This window comes from Rhinatrema bivittatum, chromosome 7 (genome assembly GCF_901001135.1).
Source record: "Rhinatrema bivittatum chromosome 7, aRhiBiv1.1, whole genome shotgun sequence".
In the NCBI taxonomy this organism is placed as follows: Eukaryota; Metazoa; Chordata; class Amphibia; order Gymnophiona; family Rhinatrematidae; genus Rhinatrema; species Rhinatrema bivittatum.
In genome coordinates, this window is record NC_042621.1 from 303,281,156 (window position 1) to 303,296,962 (window position 15,807).

At 53.8% G+C, this 15,807-nt stretch overlaps 1 protein-coding gene across 1 annotated transcript in view; it reads left to right on the plus strand.

Annotated features, from left to right (window-relative positions):
- Positions 1-14,413, plus strand: part of LOC115096239 — a 55,730-nt gene extending 41,317 nt beyond the window's left edge. The window contains exons 9-11 of the mRNA XM_029610748.1: positions 6,636-6,714; positions 11,991-12,100; positions 14,309-14,413. Of these exons, the coding sequence (XP_029466608.1) occupies positions 6,636-6,714; positions 11,991-12,100; positions 14,309-14,413 (294 nt within the window). The remainder of the gene's footprint in view (positions 1-6,635; positions 6,715-11,990; positions 12,101-14,308) is intronic.
- Positions 14,414-15,807: the final 1,394 nt, after the last annotated feature.

Sequence of the window (15,807 nt, forward strand, 5' to 3'; positions counted from 1 at the left end):
AGGATGCATCGCCTCAGGTTATTGATAACGCCGGGGCAGGATGCGCCGCCTCAGGTTATTGATAACGCCGGGACAGGATGCATCGCCTCAGGTTATTGATAACGCCGAGGCAGGATGCGTCGCCTCAGGTTATTGATAACGCCGGGACAGGATGCGCCGCCTCAGGTTATTGATAACGCCGGGGCAGGATGCGTCGCCTCAGGTTATTGATAACGCCGGGACACGATGCATCGCCTCAGGTTATTGATAACGCCGGGACAGGATGTGCCGCCTCAGGTTATCGATAATGCCGGGGCACCTCAGGTTATTGATAACGCCGGGACACGATGCGTCGCCTCAGGTTATTGATAACGCCGGGACAGGATGTGCCGCCTCAGGGTATGGATAACGCCGGGGCAGGATGCGCTGCCTCAGGTTATTGATAACGCCGGGACACGATGCATCGCCTCTGGTTATTGATAATGCCGGGACAGGATGCGCCGCCTCAGGTTATTGATAACGCCGGGACACGATGCGTCACCTCAGGTTATTGATAACGCCCTGACAGGATGTGCCCCCTCAGGGTATGGATAACACCGGGGCAGGATGCGCCGCCTCAGGTTATTGATAACGCCGGGACACGATGCGTCGCCTCAGGTTATTGATAACGCCGGGACAGGATGCGTCGCCTCAGGTTATTGATAACGCCGGGACACGATGCGTCGCCTCAGGTTATTGATAACGCCGGGACAGGATGTGCCGCCTCAGGTTATTCATATCGCCGGGACACGATGCATCGCCTCAGGTTATTGATAACGCCGGGACAGGATGTGCCGCCTCAGGTTATTGATAACGCCGGGGCACCTCAGGTTATTGATAACGCCGGGACAGGATGCGCCGCCTCAGGTTATTGATAACGCCGGGGCACCTCAGGTTATTGATAACGCCGGGACAGGACGCCCCGCCTCAGGTTATTGATAACGCCGGGACAGGATGCGCCGCCTCAGGTTATTGATAACGCCGGGACAGGACGCCCCGCCTCAGGTTATTGATAACGCCAGGACAGGACGCCCCGCCTCAGGTTATTGATAACACCGGGACAGGACGCCCCGCCTCAGGTTATTGATAACGCCAGGACAGGACGCCCCGCCTCAGGTTATTGATAACGCCGGGACAGGACGCCCCGCCTCAGGTTATTGATAATGCCAGGACAGGACGCCCCGCCTCAGGTTATTGATAACGCCGGGACAGGACGCCCCGCCTCAGGTTATTGATAACGCCGGGACAGGACACCCCGCCTCAGGTTATTGATAAAGCCGGGACAGGATGCGCCGCCTCAGGTTATTGATAAAGCCGGGACAGGACGCCCCGCCTCAGGTTATTGATAACGCCGGGACAGGATGCGCCGCCTCAGGTTATTGATAACGCCGGGACAGGACGCCCCTCCTCAGGTTATTGATAACGCCAGGACAGGATGCCCCGCCTCAGGTTATTGATAACACCGGGACAGGACGCCCCGCCTCAGGTTATTGATAACGCCAGGACAGGACGCCCCGCCTCAGGTTATTGATAACGCCGGGACAGGACGCCCTGCCTCAGGTTATTGATAATGCCAGGACAGGACGCCCCGCCTCAGGTTATTGATAACGCCGGGACAGGATGCGCCGCCTCAGGTTATTGATAAAGCCGGGACAGGATGCGCCGCCTCAGGTTATTGATAACGCCGGGGCAGGATGCGCCGCCTCAGGTTATTGATAAAGCCGGGACAGGATGCGTCGCCTCAGGTTATTGATAACGCCGGGGCACCTCAGGTTATTGATAACGCCGGGGCAGGATGCGTCGCCTCAGGTTATTGATAACGCCGGGGCACCTCAGGTTATTGATAACGCCGGGGCAGGATGCGCCTCCTCAGGTTATCGATAACGCCGGGACAGGATGCGCCTCCTCAGGTTATTGATAACGCCGGGGCAGGATGCGTCGCCTCAGGTTATCGATAACGCCGGGACAGGATGCGCCGCCTCAGGTTATCGATAACGCCGGGGCAGGATGCGCCTCCTCAGGTTATCGATAACGCCGGGACAGGATGCGCCGCCTCAGGTTATCGATAACGCCGGGGCAGGATGCGCCGCCTCAGGTTATTGATAAAGCCGGGACAGGATGCGTCGCCTCAGGTTATTGATAACGCCGGGTCAGGATGCGCCACCTAAGGTTATTGATAACGCCGGGACAGGATGCGCCGCCTCAGGTTATTGATAACGCTGGGGCAGGATGTGTCGCCTCAGGTTATTGATAACGCCGGGGCACCTCAGGTTATTGATAACGCCGGGGCAGGATGCGTCGCCTCAGGTTATTGATAACGCCGGGGAACCTCAGGTTATTGATAACGCCGGGGCAGGATGCGCCTCCTCAGGTTATCGATAACGCCGGGGCAGGATGCGCCTCCTCAGGTTATCGATAACGCCGGGGCAGGATGCGTCGCCTCAGGTTATCGATAACGCCGGGGCAGGATGCGCCGCCTCAGGTTATCGATAACGCCGGGACAGGATGCGCCGCCTCAGGTTATCGATAACGCCGGGGCAGGATGCGCCTCCTCAGGTTATCGATAACGCCGGGACAGGATGCGCCGCCTCAGGTTATCGATAACGCCGGGGCAGGATGCGCCTCCTCAGGTTATCGATAACGCCGGGACAGGATGCGCCTCCTCAGGTTATCGATAACGCCGGGGCAGGATGCGTCGCCTCAGGTTATCGATAACGCCGGGGCAGGATGCGCCTCCTCAGGTTATCGATAACGCCGGGGCAGGATGCGTCGCCTCAGGTTATCGATAACGCCGGGGCAGGATGCGTCGCCTCAGGTTATCGATAACGCCGGGGCAGGATGCGCCGCCTCAGGTTATCGATAACGCCGGGGCAGGATGCGCCGCCTCAGGTTATTGATAACGCCGGGGCACCTCAGGTTATTGATAACAGCGGGACAGGATGCGCCGCCTCAGGTTATTGATAACGCCGGGGCAGGATGCGCCGCCTCAGGTTATTGATAACGCCGGGGCAGGATGCGCCGCCTCAGGTTATTGATAACGCCGGGACAGGATGCATCGCCTCAGGTTATTGATAACGCCGGGGCAGGATGCGCCGCCTCAGGTTATTGATAACGCCGGGACAGGATGCATCGCCTCAGGTTATTGATAACGCCGGGGCAGGATGCGTCGCCTCAGGTTATTGATAACGCCGGGACAGGATGCGCCGCCTCAGGTTATTGATAACGCCGGGGCAGGATGCGTCGCCTCAGGTTATTGATAACGCCGGGACACGATGCATCGCCTCAGGTTATTGATAACGCCGGGACAGGATGTGCCGCCTCAGGTTATCGATAATGCCGGGGCACCTCAGGTTATTGATAACGCCGGGACACGATGCGTCGCCTCAGGTTATTGATAACGCCGGGACAGGATGTGCCGCCTCAGGGTATGGATAACGCCGGGGCAGGATGCGCTGCCTCAGGTTATTGATAACGCCGGGACACGATGCATCGCCTCTGGTTATTGATAATGCCGGGACAGGATGCGCCGCCTCAGGTTATTGATAACGCCGGGACACGATGCGTCACCTCAGGTTATTGATAACGCCCTGACAGGATGTGCCCCCTCAGGGTATGGATAACACCGGGGCAGGATGCGCCGCCTCAGGTTATTGATAACGCCGGGACACGATGCGTCGCCTCAGGTTATTGATAACGCCGGGACAGGATGCGTCGCCTCAGGTTATTGATAACGCCGGGACACGATGCGTCGCCTCAGGTTATTGATAACGCCGGGACAGGATGTGCCGCCTCAGGTTATTCATATCGCCGGGACACGATGCATCGCCTCAGGTTATTGATAACGCCGGGACAGGATGTGCCGCCTCAGGTTATTGATAACGCCGGGGCACCTCAGGTTATTGATAACGCCGGGACAGGATGCGCCGCCTCAGGTTATTGATAACGCCGGGGCACCTCAGGTTATTGATAACGCCGGGACAGGACGCCCCGCCTCAGGTTATTGATAACGCCGGGACAGGATGCGCCGCCTCAGGTTATTGATAACGCCGGGACAGGACGCCCCGCCTCAGGTTATTGATAACGCCAGGACAGGATGCCCCGCCTCAGGTTATTGATAACACCGGGACAGGACGCCCCGCCTCAGGTTATTGATAACGCCAGGACAGGACGCCCCGCCTCAGGTTATTGATAACGCCGGGACAGGACGCCCCGCCTCAGGTTATTGATAATGCCAGGACAGGACGCCCCGCCTCAGGTTATTGATAACGCCGGGACAGGACGCCCCGCCTCAGGTTATTGATAACGCCGGGACAGGACACCCCGCCTCAGGTTATTGATAAAGCCGGGACAGGATGCGCCGCCTCAGGTTATTGATAAAGCCGGGACAGGACGCCCCGCCTCAGGTTATTGATAACGCCGGGACAGGATGCGCCGCCCCAGGTTATTGATAACGCCGGGACAGGACGCCCCTCCTCAGGTTATTGATAACGCCAGGACAGGATGCCCCGCCTCAGGTTATTGATAACACCGGGACAGGACGCCCCGCCTCAGGTTATTGATAACGCCAGGACAGGACGCCCCGCCTCAGGTTATTGATAACGCCGGGACAGGACGCCCCGCCTCAGGTTATTGATAACGCCAGGACAGGACGCCCCGCCTCAGGTTATTGATAACGCCGGGACAGGACGCCCCGCCTCAGGTTATTGATAACGCCGGGACAGGACGCCCCGCCTCAGGTTATTGATAAAGCCGGGACAGGATGCGCCGCCTCAGGTTATTGATAAAGCTGGGACAGGACGCCCCGCCTCAGGTTATTGATAACGCCGGGACAGGACGCCCCGCCTCAGGTTATTGATAACACCGGGACAGGACGCCCCGCCTCAGGTTATTGATAAAGCCGGGACAGGATGCGCCGCCTCAGGTTATTGATAACGCCGGGACAGGTTTCCCGCCTCAGGTTATTGATAACGCCGGGTCAGGATGCGCCGCCTCAGGTTATCGGTAACGCCGGGACTGGATGTGCCGCCTCAGGTTATTGATAACAGCGGGACAGGATGTGCCGCTTCACCCTTTGCGGTTCCCAGTTTGCCTGGGTGCAGCAAGTGATGGGCTGAGGAGGAGTCGGCTGTTCGTACCCGCGACTGGAGAGGCTTCGGAGAGATGGCGCTTACCTTATTGAGGAGGCAGGTTTAACAGCAGTGGATGCGGTGAAATCTCTGGGCGTCAGCCTATGCTCATATTAGCCTAGTTAGGCTGTTCAGGCCACTATTGAGTTTTCAAGCTTTAAAGTCCGTGGTCTATGCTTTGGCAATAGCCGTAATTGATGGGTACAGCGCTATCTACTGGAGCTTAGTTGGGGCCATCACCGGTCGTCTACAAGAGATGCAGAGTATGGGAGCTGGAGTAACCGTGGGCCGTTGAACACTGACCCTGGCGGATCCGCAGCTCGTGAAGCTGCAGGGGCTTTTACCTGTCTAACTGCGACGCAGGTTTAAGATTCTGGCGTCAGCATGTAAGCTTTTCAGAGGGCCTTGACCCCCCACGCCCCGCACATGAGTTAATCGATGGCGGGTGGGCTAGGCCATGATATCAGCGTCAGCTTCCTTCGGTGAAGGCGCTCGGCACAGGGCCTGAGGAACAATTTTACCACTGCAAGTGAGTGCGCGTTAGAGAGAAAGGAAGAACTTGGCGAATGGTCTCAGAGGAGGGTGGGACAGGGCCTGTTTTCCATTCTGAATGTTTCATGCCCGCTGCAGTCACTGTAAAGTACAACAGGCGGGCCTCAGGGGAACCTCGCTATCGGGTCTATACATTCATATTTATTTTTGTTATTTGGATGATTTTGTGGTTTTAGGTTTGTCCGTCGCTTTGGACGATTCTTTTGGAACCTGGAAGGTGATTAGTACAAGTTATTAAATAAAATCAATAAAAAGTAACCCTGCAAGTTTGCACTTGCAAAGTGAAAATGCCCTGGGGAGTGGCGTGGGGGAGGGGGTTCTTTTGAAAATCCAGGCCAGTGGCGCATGGCAGGGGCTTGGTATCCTGCTTCCAAGCAGCTGCAGATGTGCATCTGGACAGAACATCTGGGGGCTTTCACAATGCAAGCCCCGCATGTACTGTCCGTCCCTGACCTAATCCCACGGTTAAAGGTACCCGCGCTGTGAACCTGTACTGACTCTGTGCGTGTGGGAGGGGAGGGGCCGTTCTCAGGGATCCCGTGAAGCACTCTTTTACCTGCCGGAATGACCTTTCACTCCAGCAGCGTGAGACCTATCCAGAGATGACGTGGTTCCCGTCTTCGGACGTGGCCAGGAGCGCTCACGTCCAGCATCGTCTTTGGACACGTCTTATGCTGATCCAGAGAAAGGTATCCGAGCGTGCAGTGGACGGATGGAGGCAGCTCCTGGACCCCCCTCTGCACGGCACCACAGAGCCCAGCTGATAACCCATCAGCTCTGACTGGTACCGGGCCGGGCTGCCACGTCTGCCCATCCTTTCCTCTTCTGAAGGGGCCATGAAGAGCTAGGACCGCTCTCCAGAAAGGACGCAGAATAAGAAAGGCGATCGAGGTTCTTTTCCGCAAGCTTTTGTAAAACGGCTGTTCAATTTCCTTTCAGGCCCACGTCGTTTCATCCCTGGAGGTTACAGAGCACCTTTATCAACAGCTCCTGCAAGTTCAGAACCAGGCCATGGACGGTAAGGGACTCGCAGTTCTGTCCAGATTTTCTTTTCTTCTCTTCTGGATATTGCTGCAGACCTTTGTGCTATGCCCGCTGCTCCCTGCAGTAGTCAGAGCGCTGGGCTAGGAGCCAGGGGCTTTATCAGTTGGAATGCAGCAGCCATCTTGGGCTCCAGTTGTGTGAATGAATGCAAGAAGTGCTGGTCCTGCCCAGATGCTCGTGCGATGCCTCGGTATCGTTACCTGGAGAGGATGTTAGTGGCTCAGTGGGAGCAAGACTGAACCAGTTGCTCGGCCATCAGGAGGAACTTAGGAGAGAGTTGGTACCAATGACCTGCTCAACCATGGTCTTCCAGGGCCATTAGAGGTCCCAAGATGCGTGTCTGAAGAGTAAAGAGGTCAACCCTTGTGACATGGCTGACACTCCAATTGCAAACTAATGAAGGCCCTCGCTAGTGGAATACATTTCCCTAACGGGTTTTGTGGTAGAGATTGTATCGCACATGCTTTAGTGTACACTGCAGCCCCTCAGTGACCCTGCTACATCAGCCAAGGAAACAGCTACCCAACTCACACCTAGAGGCAAAAACCTCATTGTAATCAATTGTGTTATGTAGAAATAAGATGAGAACTTTTCATTGGACTAACGATACATTTGCTACTTGATTTGGGGATTTCTATTCCTTTCATTGTTGGTTCAGTAAGAAATGAGATTAGACGGATAGATTGTGAATATGGAAGAGACTTATAGAAGTAAATTATAGGTTGGGATTGCACCAGCAGCAGAAGCAGCGTTTCCCGAGCCAGCGCTGGAATGCCCCCTAGTCAGTCAGGTTTTTGGGATGTCCATGAGGTAGATCGGCCAGTGCTGCCTCCTTCGCTTCAGGTCTCTCTCGTGCTTAATTCACTGCAGTTATCCTGAAAACCTGGCGGGCTAGGAGATGCTCCAGGACTGGCGAGAGAAACGATGCTTTACAGCAATCCCTGCAGGCCTGCACAGACCTGTAAGTGCCGAGAGCACCGGTCCAATATATTTATGCACACGATGTCACCTTAGACATCCAATCAGATTGCCTTACAGTCTGAGTCAACAAGCTTAAAATGTGGCCTCATTTGCAGGCCGATACAGTAAAAGTCGCGGGAGAGCGGGCGAGCGCCCACTCTCCCGGCACGCGCACAGGCCACCCTCCTGTGCGCGCGATTCAGTATTTAAATTAGGGCCCACGGTAAAAAGAGGCGCTAGGGACACTAGCGCGTCCCTAGCGCCTCTTTTTGGACAGGAGCGGCGGCTGTCAGCGGCAGGGCCGCCATCAGGGCAGTATTCTTGGGCCTGCAGTATGGGGCCCCAGGATCTACTGCCACATATGGGGGCCCGCAGCCGCCAGGCGGCAGGTGCGCTTGGGGGATGTATTAGTTCATGGCAAAGAGGCCCACTGAGGCTCTCTCCGACAGTCTGTCGCCCAGGGGCCTACTGAAACCTGGAGCCGGCCCTGGGTGCGGGCCCCAGAGAAGGGAGAGAATCAATGCTATGCGTGTCTTTTAGACACGCATAGCATTGATTTACAGAGCACCGCAGACAGAGACTCGTCCACTGAATGCTTGTGGCCCAGACATTTTGGCTGTATGGGGCCTCAAAATTCCTGATGGCGGCCCTGGTCAGCGGGTTTGACAGCCGATGCTCAATTTTGCCGTCATTGGTTCTCGAGCCTGCTGACAGCCACAGGTACGGAAAACGGACACCGGCAAAATTGAGCGTCCGGTTTTCAACCCGCGAGCCGCGGGCCAATTTAAAATTTTTTTTTTTTAATTATTTTTAACTTTAGGGACCTCCGACTTAATATCGCCATGATATTAAGTCGGAGGGTGCACAGAAAAGCAGTTTTTACTGCTTTTCTGTGCACTTTCCCGGTGCCGAGAGAAATTAACGCCTACCTTTGGGTAGGCGCTAATTTCTGAAAGTAAAATGTGCGGCTTGGCTGCACATTTTACTTACTGAATCGCGCGGGAATACCTAATAGGGCCATCAACATGCATTTGTATGTTGCGAGCGCTATTAATTTCTGGGGGGTTGGACACGTGTTTTTGACGCGCTATTACCCCTTACTGTATAACGGGTAAAGCTAGTGCGTCGAAAATGCGCATCCAAACGCGGGTTAACAGTGCGCTCCACCGGAGTGCACTGTACTGTATCAGCCTGTTGGAGGGGTGCAGCCAGGCTCCCCCTTGGATTTTCACTGATAAACTGAGACCCCATGATGCTCCCTTGGTAGAGTCCCCGAGCAGCGGAAAACTATAGGTTTGACACCCCCCCCCCCCCGTGCATGGAGAGATGGAGAGTTCCCAGCTCCTCCTGGACTCTACCGAGAGATGCTCATCCCTTCTCAGTACCAGAGCCGGTTGTAAGCTCTCACGCCCTGCCCGTGTTAAGATAAACCTCTAGAGAAGCAGTGGGTGACATTCCTGAGGAGGAGACGCGGCACACTTACAGCCAGGTTCCTCTGGCAATCACTTCACAGGGAAGAGGAGTGACTTGCCTGGGGTCATACAGCAACTCCGTGGCAGAGCCAGGATTAGAACTGCAGTACACAGAGATACCATGATTTGTCCAAGGTCACACACAAAGTCAGTGTCAGAGCTGGGATTAAAACTAAGGTACAAGGAGACAACATGGCACAGAGCGATAAAGTGACTCACCCAGGGTCACGCAGAGAGTCAGTGACAGAGCTGGGATTAGAACTGAGGCACAGGGAGATAAAGTGACTCACCCAGGGTCACACAGAGAGGCAGTGACAGAGCTGGGATTAGAACTGAGGCACAGGGAGATAAAGTGACTCACCCAGGGTCACACAGAGAGGCAGTGACAGAGCTGGGATTAGAGCTCAGACACAGGGAGATAAAGTGACTCACCCAGGGTCACACAGAGAGTCAGTGACAGAGCCGGTATTAGAGCTGAGGCACAGGGAGATAAAGTGACTCACCCAGGGTCACACAGAGAGACAGTGACAGAGCCGGGATTAGAGCTCAGACACAGGGAGATAAACTGACTCACTCAGGGTCACACAGAGAGGCAGTGACAGAGCTGGGATTAGAGCTGAGGCACAGGGAGATAAAGTGACTCACCCAGGGTCACACAGAGAGTCAGTGACAGAGCTGAGATTAGAGCTGAGGCACAGGGGGATAAAGTGACTCACCCTGGATCACACAGAGAGACAGTGACAGAGCCGGGATTAGAGCTCAGACACAGGGAGATAAAGTGACTCACCCAGGGTCACACAGAGAGTCAGTGACAGAGCCAGGATTAGAGCTGAGGCACAGGGAGATAAAGTGACTCACTCAGGGTCACACAGAGAGGCAGTGACAGAGCTGGGATTAGAGCTGAGGCACAGGGAGATAAAGTGACTTACCCAGGGTCACACAGAGAGTCAGTGACAGAGCTGGGATTAGAGTTGAGGCACAGGGGGATAAAGTGACTCACCCTGGATCACACAGAGAGACAGTGACAGAGCCAGGATTAGAGCTCAGACACAGGGAGATAAAGTGACTCCCCCAGGGTCACACAGAGAGTCAGTGACAGAGCCGGATTAGAGCTGAGGCACAGGGAGATAAAGTGACTCACTCAGGATCACACAGAGAGACAGTGACAGAGCTGGGATTAGAGCTGAGGCACAGAGAGATAAAATGACTCGCCCAGGGTCATGCAGAGAGTCAGTGATAGAGCTGGGATTAGAACTGAGGTACAAGGAGACAACATGGCACAGAGCGATAAAGTGACTCACCCAGGGTCACACAGAGAGTCAGTGAGAGAGCCGGGATTAGAGCTCAGATACAGGGAGATAAAGTGACTCACCCAGGGTCACACAGAGAGACAGTGACAGTGCTGGGATTAGAGCTGAGGCACAGGGAGATAAAGTGACTCACCCAGGGTCACACAGAGAGACAGTGACAGAGCTGGGATTAGAACTGAGGCACAGGGAGATAAAGTGATTCACTCAGGATCACACAGAGAGACAGTGACAGAGCTGGGATTAGAGCTGAGGCACAGGGAGATAAAGTGACTCACCCAGGTTCACACAGAGAGTCAGTGACAGAGCTGGGATTAGAGCTGAGGCACAGGGAGATAATGTGACTCACCCTGGATTACACAGAGAGGCAGTGACAGAGCCGGGATTAGAGCTCAGATACAGGGAGATAAAGTGACTCACCTTGGATCACACAGAGAGGCAGTGACAGAGCCGGGATTAGAGCTCAGATACAGGGAGATAAAGTGATTCACTCAGGATCACACAGAGAGTCAGGGACAGAGCTGGGATTAGAGCTGAGGCACAGGGAGATAAAGTGACTCACCCTGGATTACACAGAGAGGCAGTGACAGAGCTGGGATTAGAGCTGAGGCACAGGGAGATAAAGTGACTCACCCAGGGGTCACACACAGAGTCAGGACAGAGCTGGGATTAGAACTCAAGCACAGGGAGATAAAGTGACTCACCCTGGATTACACAGAGAAGCAGTGACAGAGCCGGGATTAGAGCTCAGATACAGGGAGATAAAGTGACTCACCCAGGGTCACACAGAGTCAGTGACAGAGCTGGGATTAGAGCTCAGATACAGGGAGATAAAGTGACTCACTCAGGATCACACAGAGAGTCAGGGACAGAGCTGGGATTAGAGCTGAGGCACAGGGAGATAAAGTGACTCACCCTGGATTACACAGAGAGGCAGTGACAGAGCCGGGATTAGAGCTCAGATACAGGGAGATAAAGTGACTCGCCCAGGGGTCACCCAGAGTCTGTGATAGCGTAGTTGCTTGAATTCAGAACTGCCGGGAGCTGCCTTGCCTTTTGCATGCAGGTCAGCGCTCTCATCAGCAGCGTAAACACCCGTCCTTCAGAGTGTGAAGTCTGCCAGCACCGGCGGAATCAGCTCTCAGTGCTAAGGAGCTGATAACACAATTTATGGAGTGCAAACAGTAACAATTCAGTGAGAGGGGAGCCTGAGGAAAGTGATCTGGGCTTTGAGTGGCAGTGGCTGCTGGGGGAGGCCTGCAGCTGGCCAGCAGGAGCCGGGCAGTGGCGAGAGCCCTGCTGAATAGGAAAGGATCATTACTGTCACGAAAGAAAAGTGCTGCTGCGCACGAGCCCAATTAAGGCGGCCTCTCTAGCAACGTATTAATTAGTTAATCAGTGTAATGATGGTGTTGGTGCAGGTCCTTGTTAAGCCCATTAGAGATGTAACAGCGCCGCAGACAGGGAAACCCTGTGCTGGAACTACCCGGAGCTCTCTCTTGTCCTGATAGACTTTGACACCTGCGTGGAAGGCCACGCGAGGTCTCAGCTGTCCGCGCGCAGCCCGGGAGACGCGCAGTCCGGGGAGGAGAAGCTCGAGCTGCACGCCTTGGAGAAGCAGGTACGACATTTCACGCCAGGGCCCCCCTCCCCCCCCCATCCTGAGACTCAAGGGCTGGGTTAGGCTGATGTAAGGGGGGGGGGGGGCTGGAGGCTGAGAAGGTCGCGCAGACGATAGAGAGAGAGGGAGCCGGAGTGGCTGAAGGCGGTAAAGGCTCTGCAGAAGGAAGCAACGCATCCAATATTCACTCTAATTTTTAAAGGGCTTCGAGCACAAAGTTTCTTTTTGTGCAGCTTTTTATGAGCTGCGTTGAAATGTGTGTGCTGTGAGGCAGCAGAATGCAGATAAAGCCGGGATTTCTTGCGCGTGCTGTGTTTTGCAGTGAGTGCAGGGTTCATGACCTCTGTGTGCGCGCACCCACCTGCACAGCTTAGAGGGATGAATGCACTGCATACGATAAAGGTGGTGGAGGCACTTGAGGCTTTGGGATAGGATAGAGGCAGGAGAGACGATGGAAATGTGAGGCAGTAAGGAGATTGTGGAGGCAGAGAAAAAGATGGTGGAACATGGTGAGCACGGTGGAGACGGCACAGATAGTGGAGACGGATTTATTTGTTTATTTATGTAAATAATTTCTATTCCGCTGATCCACAAATCTCAATGGATTATATGATAACCCACATAGTAGACATACAGTGTTGCAAGGCTTACGCAAACAAAAAAACTTGAGAATGTAAAATAAACTAAATAAACAAAGCAAACATCATATATCAAAATCAAGCCAAGACAACAAAAGCACCAAGAACTTCAAGTCTATGGCCTCAAGACGTTTTAGGGGAGGTTTCATGAGGGGAGCTAGGAATATATGATAGTCCCAAGGTATTGAAGTTATTGACCAGAAGCTAAGAATTTTGATACTAAAGAGTGGAAAAAGATTGAAGCTCCAGAATGCATGTGCAGAAAATCTCAGGCATTCTCAGACTTTTGCTGAGCTCTGAGATGATGGTGGCAGTCGAAGCAGCATGAGATAGTAGCGACAGAGGAGATGATGGAGGGATTCGAAGCAGCATGAGACAGTAGCGACAGAGGAGATGATGGAGGGATTCGAAGCAGCATGAGACAGCGACGCAGGAGATGATGGAGGCAGTCGAAGCAGCATCAGATAGTAGCGGCAGAGGAGATGATGGAGGCAGTCGAAGCAACATAAGTTAGTAACGGCAGAGGAGATGATGGAGGCAGTCGAAGCAGCATCAGATAGCGGCAGAGGAGATGATGGAGGCAGTCGAAGCAGCATCAGATAGTAGCGGCAGAGGAGATGATGCAGGCAGTCGAAGCAGCATCAGATAGTAGCGGCAGAGGAGATGATGCAGGCAGTCGAAGCAGCATCAGATAGTAGCGGCAGAGGAGATGATGCAGGCAGTCGAAGCAGCATCAGATAGTAGCGGCAGAGGAGATGATGCAGGCAGTCGAAGCAGCATCAGATAGTAGTGACACAGGAGATGATGGAGACAGTCGAAGCAGCATGAGATAGCAGCGACAGAGCAGATGATGGAGGTGGTTGATGATCTGGATTACTGGCACACAATTCTAGTCACATTGTCATGGCGTTCGTGATTCCCTCCAGGAAGTCAGTTTTCAGCACTATGAATAAACAACACAGAGGGGCGTCGGTTTTCATTACTGCAGCCGGCCGGTTATGAAAACCGACGCTGAGCATTTTTTTTCCTTTTTTTTTTTAACTTTAAAAAAAGTACAGAAAAGCAGTTTTTTCTGTACTTTTTTTCAGTGCGTTCAGCTATTAATGCCTGCTCCAGGCAAGCGTTAATACCTTAGCGATAAATGTGCGTCTGAGACACACATTTATTTTTTTTGCATTTGGAGTGAATGAGTAATAGCCTCATTTACATGCATTTGCATGAGATGAGCGCTATCTCATTCACTCCATGTCGGACGCGCGTTAAATAGGCGCTAATCCCCCTATTGCATTAGGGGGTGGATTAGCGCCTATTTAAGCCATGTCCGACAGTGGGTTATACAGTGCTCTCGGCTGAGTGCATCTTATTGCATCGGCCCCAGAGACAGTAAGGCTCTCCAGAGTGGACTTCCAGCCTATCCCATCCTTCATTCTAACGACAGTAATTATGGCACAACAGTTCAATATCCTTTAGGCCTGAATTGCTTGGTATTAACATCTTTACGGAAGGGTAAATTAAGAGCCAAGGTGTTTCTTTTTTTTAATTGCTCTGGCAGTTTCCTCCTGCTCCTTAGGGCTTCCAGATCAATCAGAATCGCTTCCCAACAGGCTACGGCATCGTCGCCATTCATTTGCAGCTTCCCGGGGTGGGGGAGGGGTGGGTGGTCCCCATGCTATAGCCCCTCCCATCCGGCCCCAGCTGTCGCCGTGACAGTTCTTGACCAGGGACCGTGGACCGCGGCTCCTTCTGGAAGCCCAGAACTGAGAACAGCACTTATCCAGCTGTGCGATGCCCCTGAACACCTGGTTACGGTTAGCGGGTGCCGCTTAGCCGGTCAGGGGCTGGGATTAGGCGGATGAGGGAGGAGTTGACTTGGGCCGGATAAAATAACCGGCTAACTTGATATTCAGAGTTAGCCGGCTGATTTACACGGCCAGCTCTGGTCAGGACAAAAAAAAACCTGTCCCGACCAGAGTTATGTATGACCGGGTGTACTGATCGGCGCGGCTGCGCCCCTGAACGTGCAGCGCTAGTTACCCCGCTAAGTATAACGGGCTAACTCGCAGGGCCACACGGCGGCTGAATGCGGACCTCTAAGCACCTCTGCTGTGCGACAGCCAAGACTCGCTCCCGGCATCCCCCCACCCTGCCAGTCGGCCTGAAGAGCAAAAGCTGGGCCTTCTGCATGGCAGAGTTAAGCAAATCATGAACCTTTAAGGTGCATATTAAAGAAGTCCGCTTGCCCGGAGCCGCAGCCGAGCCTGGCATTTGGTGCACGTTTTGGCGTTAAGTTCCTCCGAGGTGAGCCTGGTAAAGGGAAGGATGCCCAGCACGGCCCACTGTGACCCTGTGGGGGGACGACAACTCGCCGCTTCCTCTGAAAATCCGGGACAGATGTTGTCGACCCTGACTGTGGCGTGAAATCCCGGACCTTGTTTATCTCAGTACGTGGGCCTGTCAGCACTCATCCAGCTGATGCTTCTCTCGCTCAGAGCCCGGCTCTGCTTCTCTTTAGAGGAGGTTATTAAACCTAATACTTTTTATGAAAAGCAGACCTGCAGGGAAGATTGCTTCTTTTGTCTACTTCTTTTCATCTTGTGACATTTCCAGGACTGAAAGCCAGTTGTGTTCCTTAAAATGAAAAGGGGATGAATGAATGAATGTTTCCAGCGAGTGCTAGAACCAGGCTCCAGGAAAAGACGTTGGCGTGACCGGTTCTTTCCACAGTGAGACAGTTATTGGCAGCAGATAAAGACAAAAGTGGTTCACCCAGCCTGCCTAGCGAGTTGCTTAGGGTAGAAGCCTCCGCTAACTTTACATGAAACATGCCTTCATTTCCATCCTCTGCTTGGCCAACGCCTTCTTGAGCTCCATTTACCGTTCTTGCCTTTACCACCTCTTCCGGTAGGGCCTTTCATGCATCCACCACCCTTTCCGTGAATAAATAGCTCCTGGTATGGTTCCTGAGCCTTCCACGTCGGAGTTTCATGTCCTGACCTTTACAGCTTCCTTTCCATCAGAAGAGGTTTGATTTTTGCACATCATTAATTCCTTTCGGGTATTTGAAAGTCT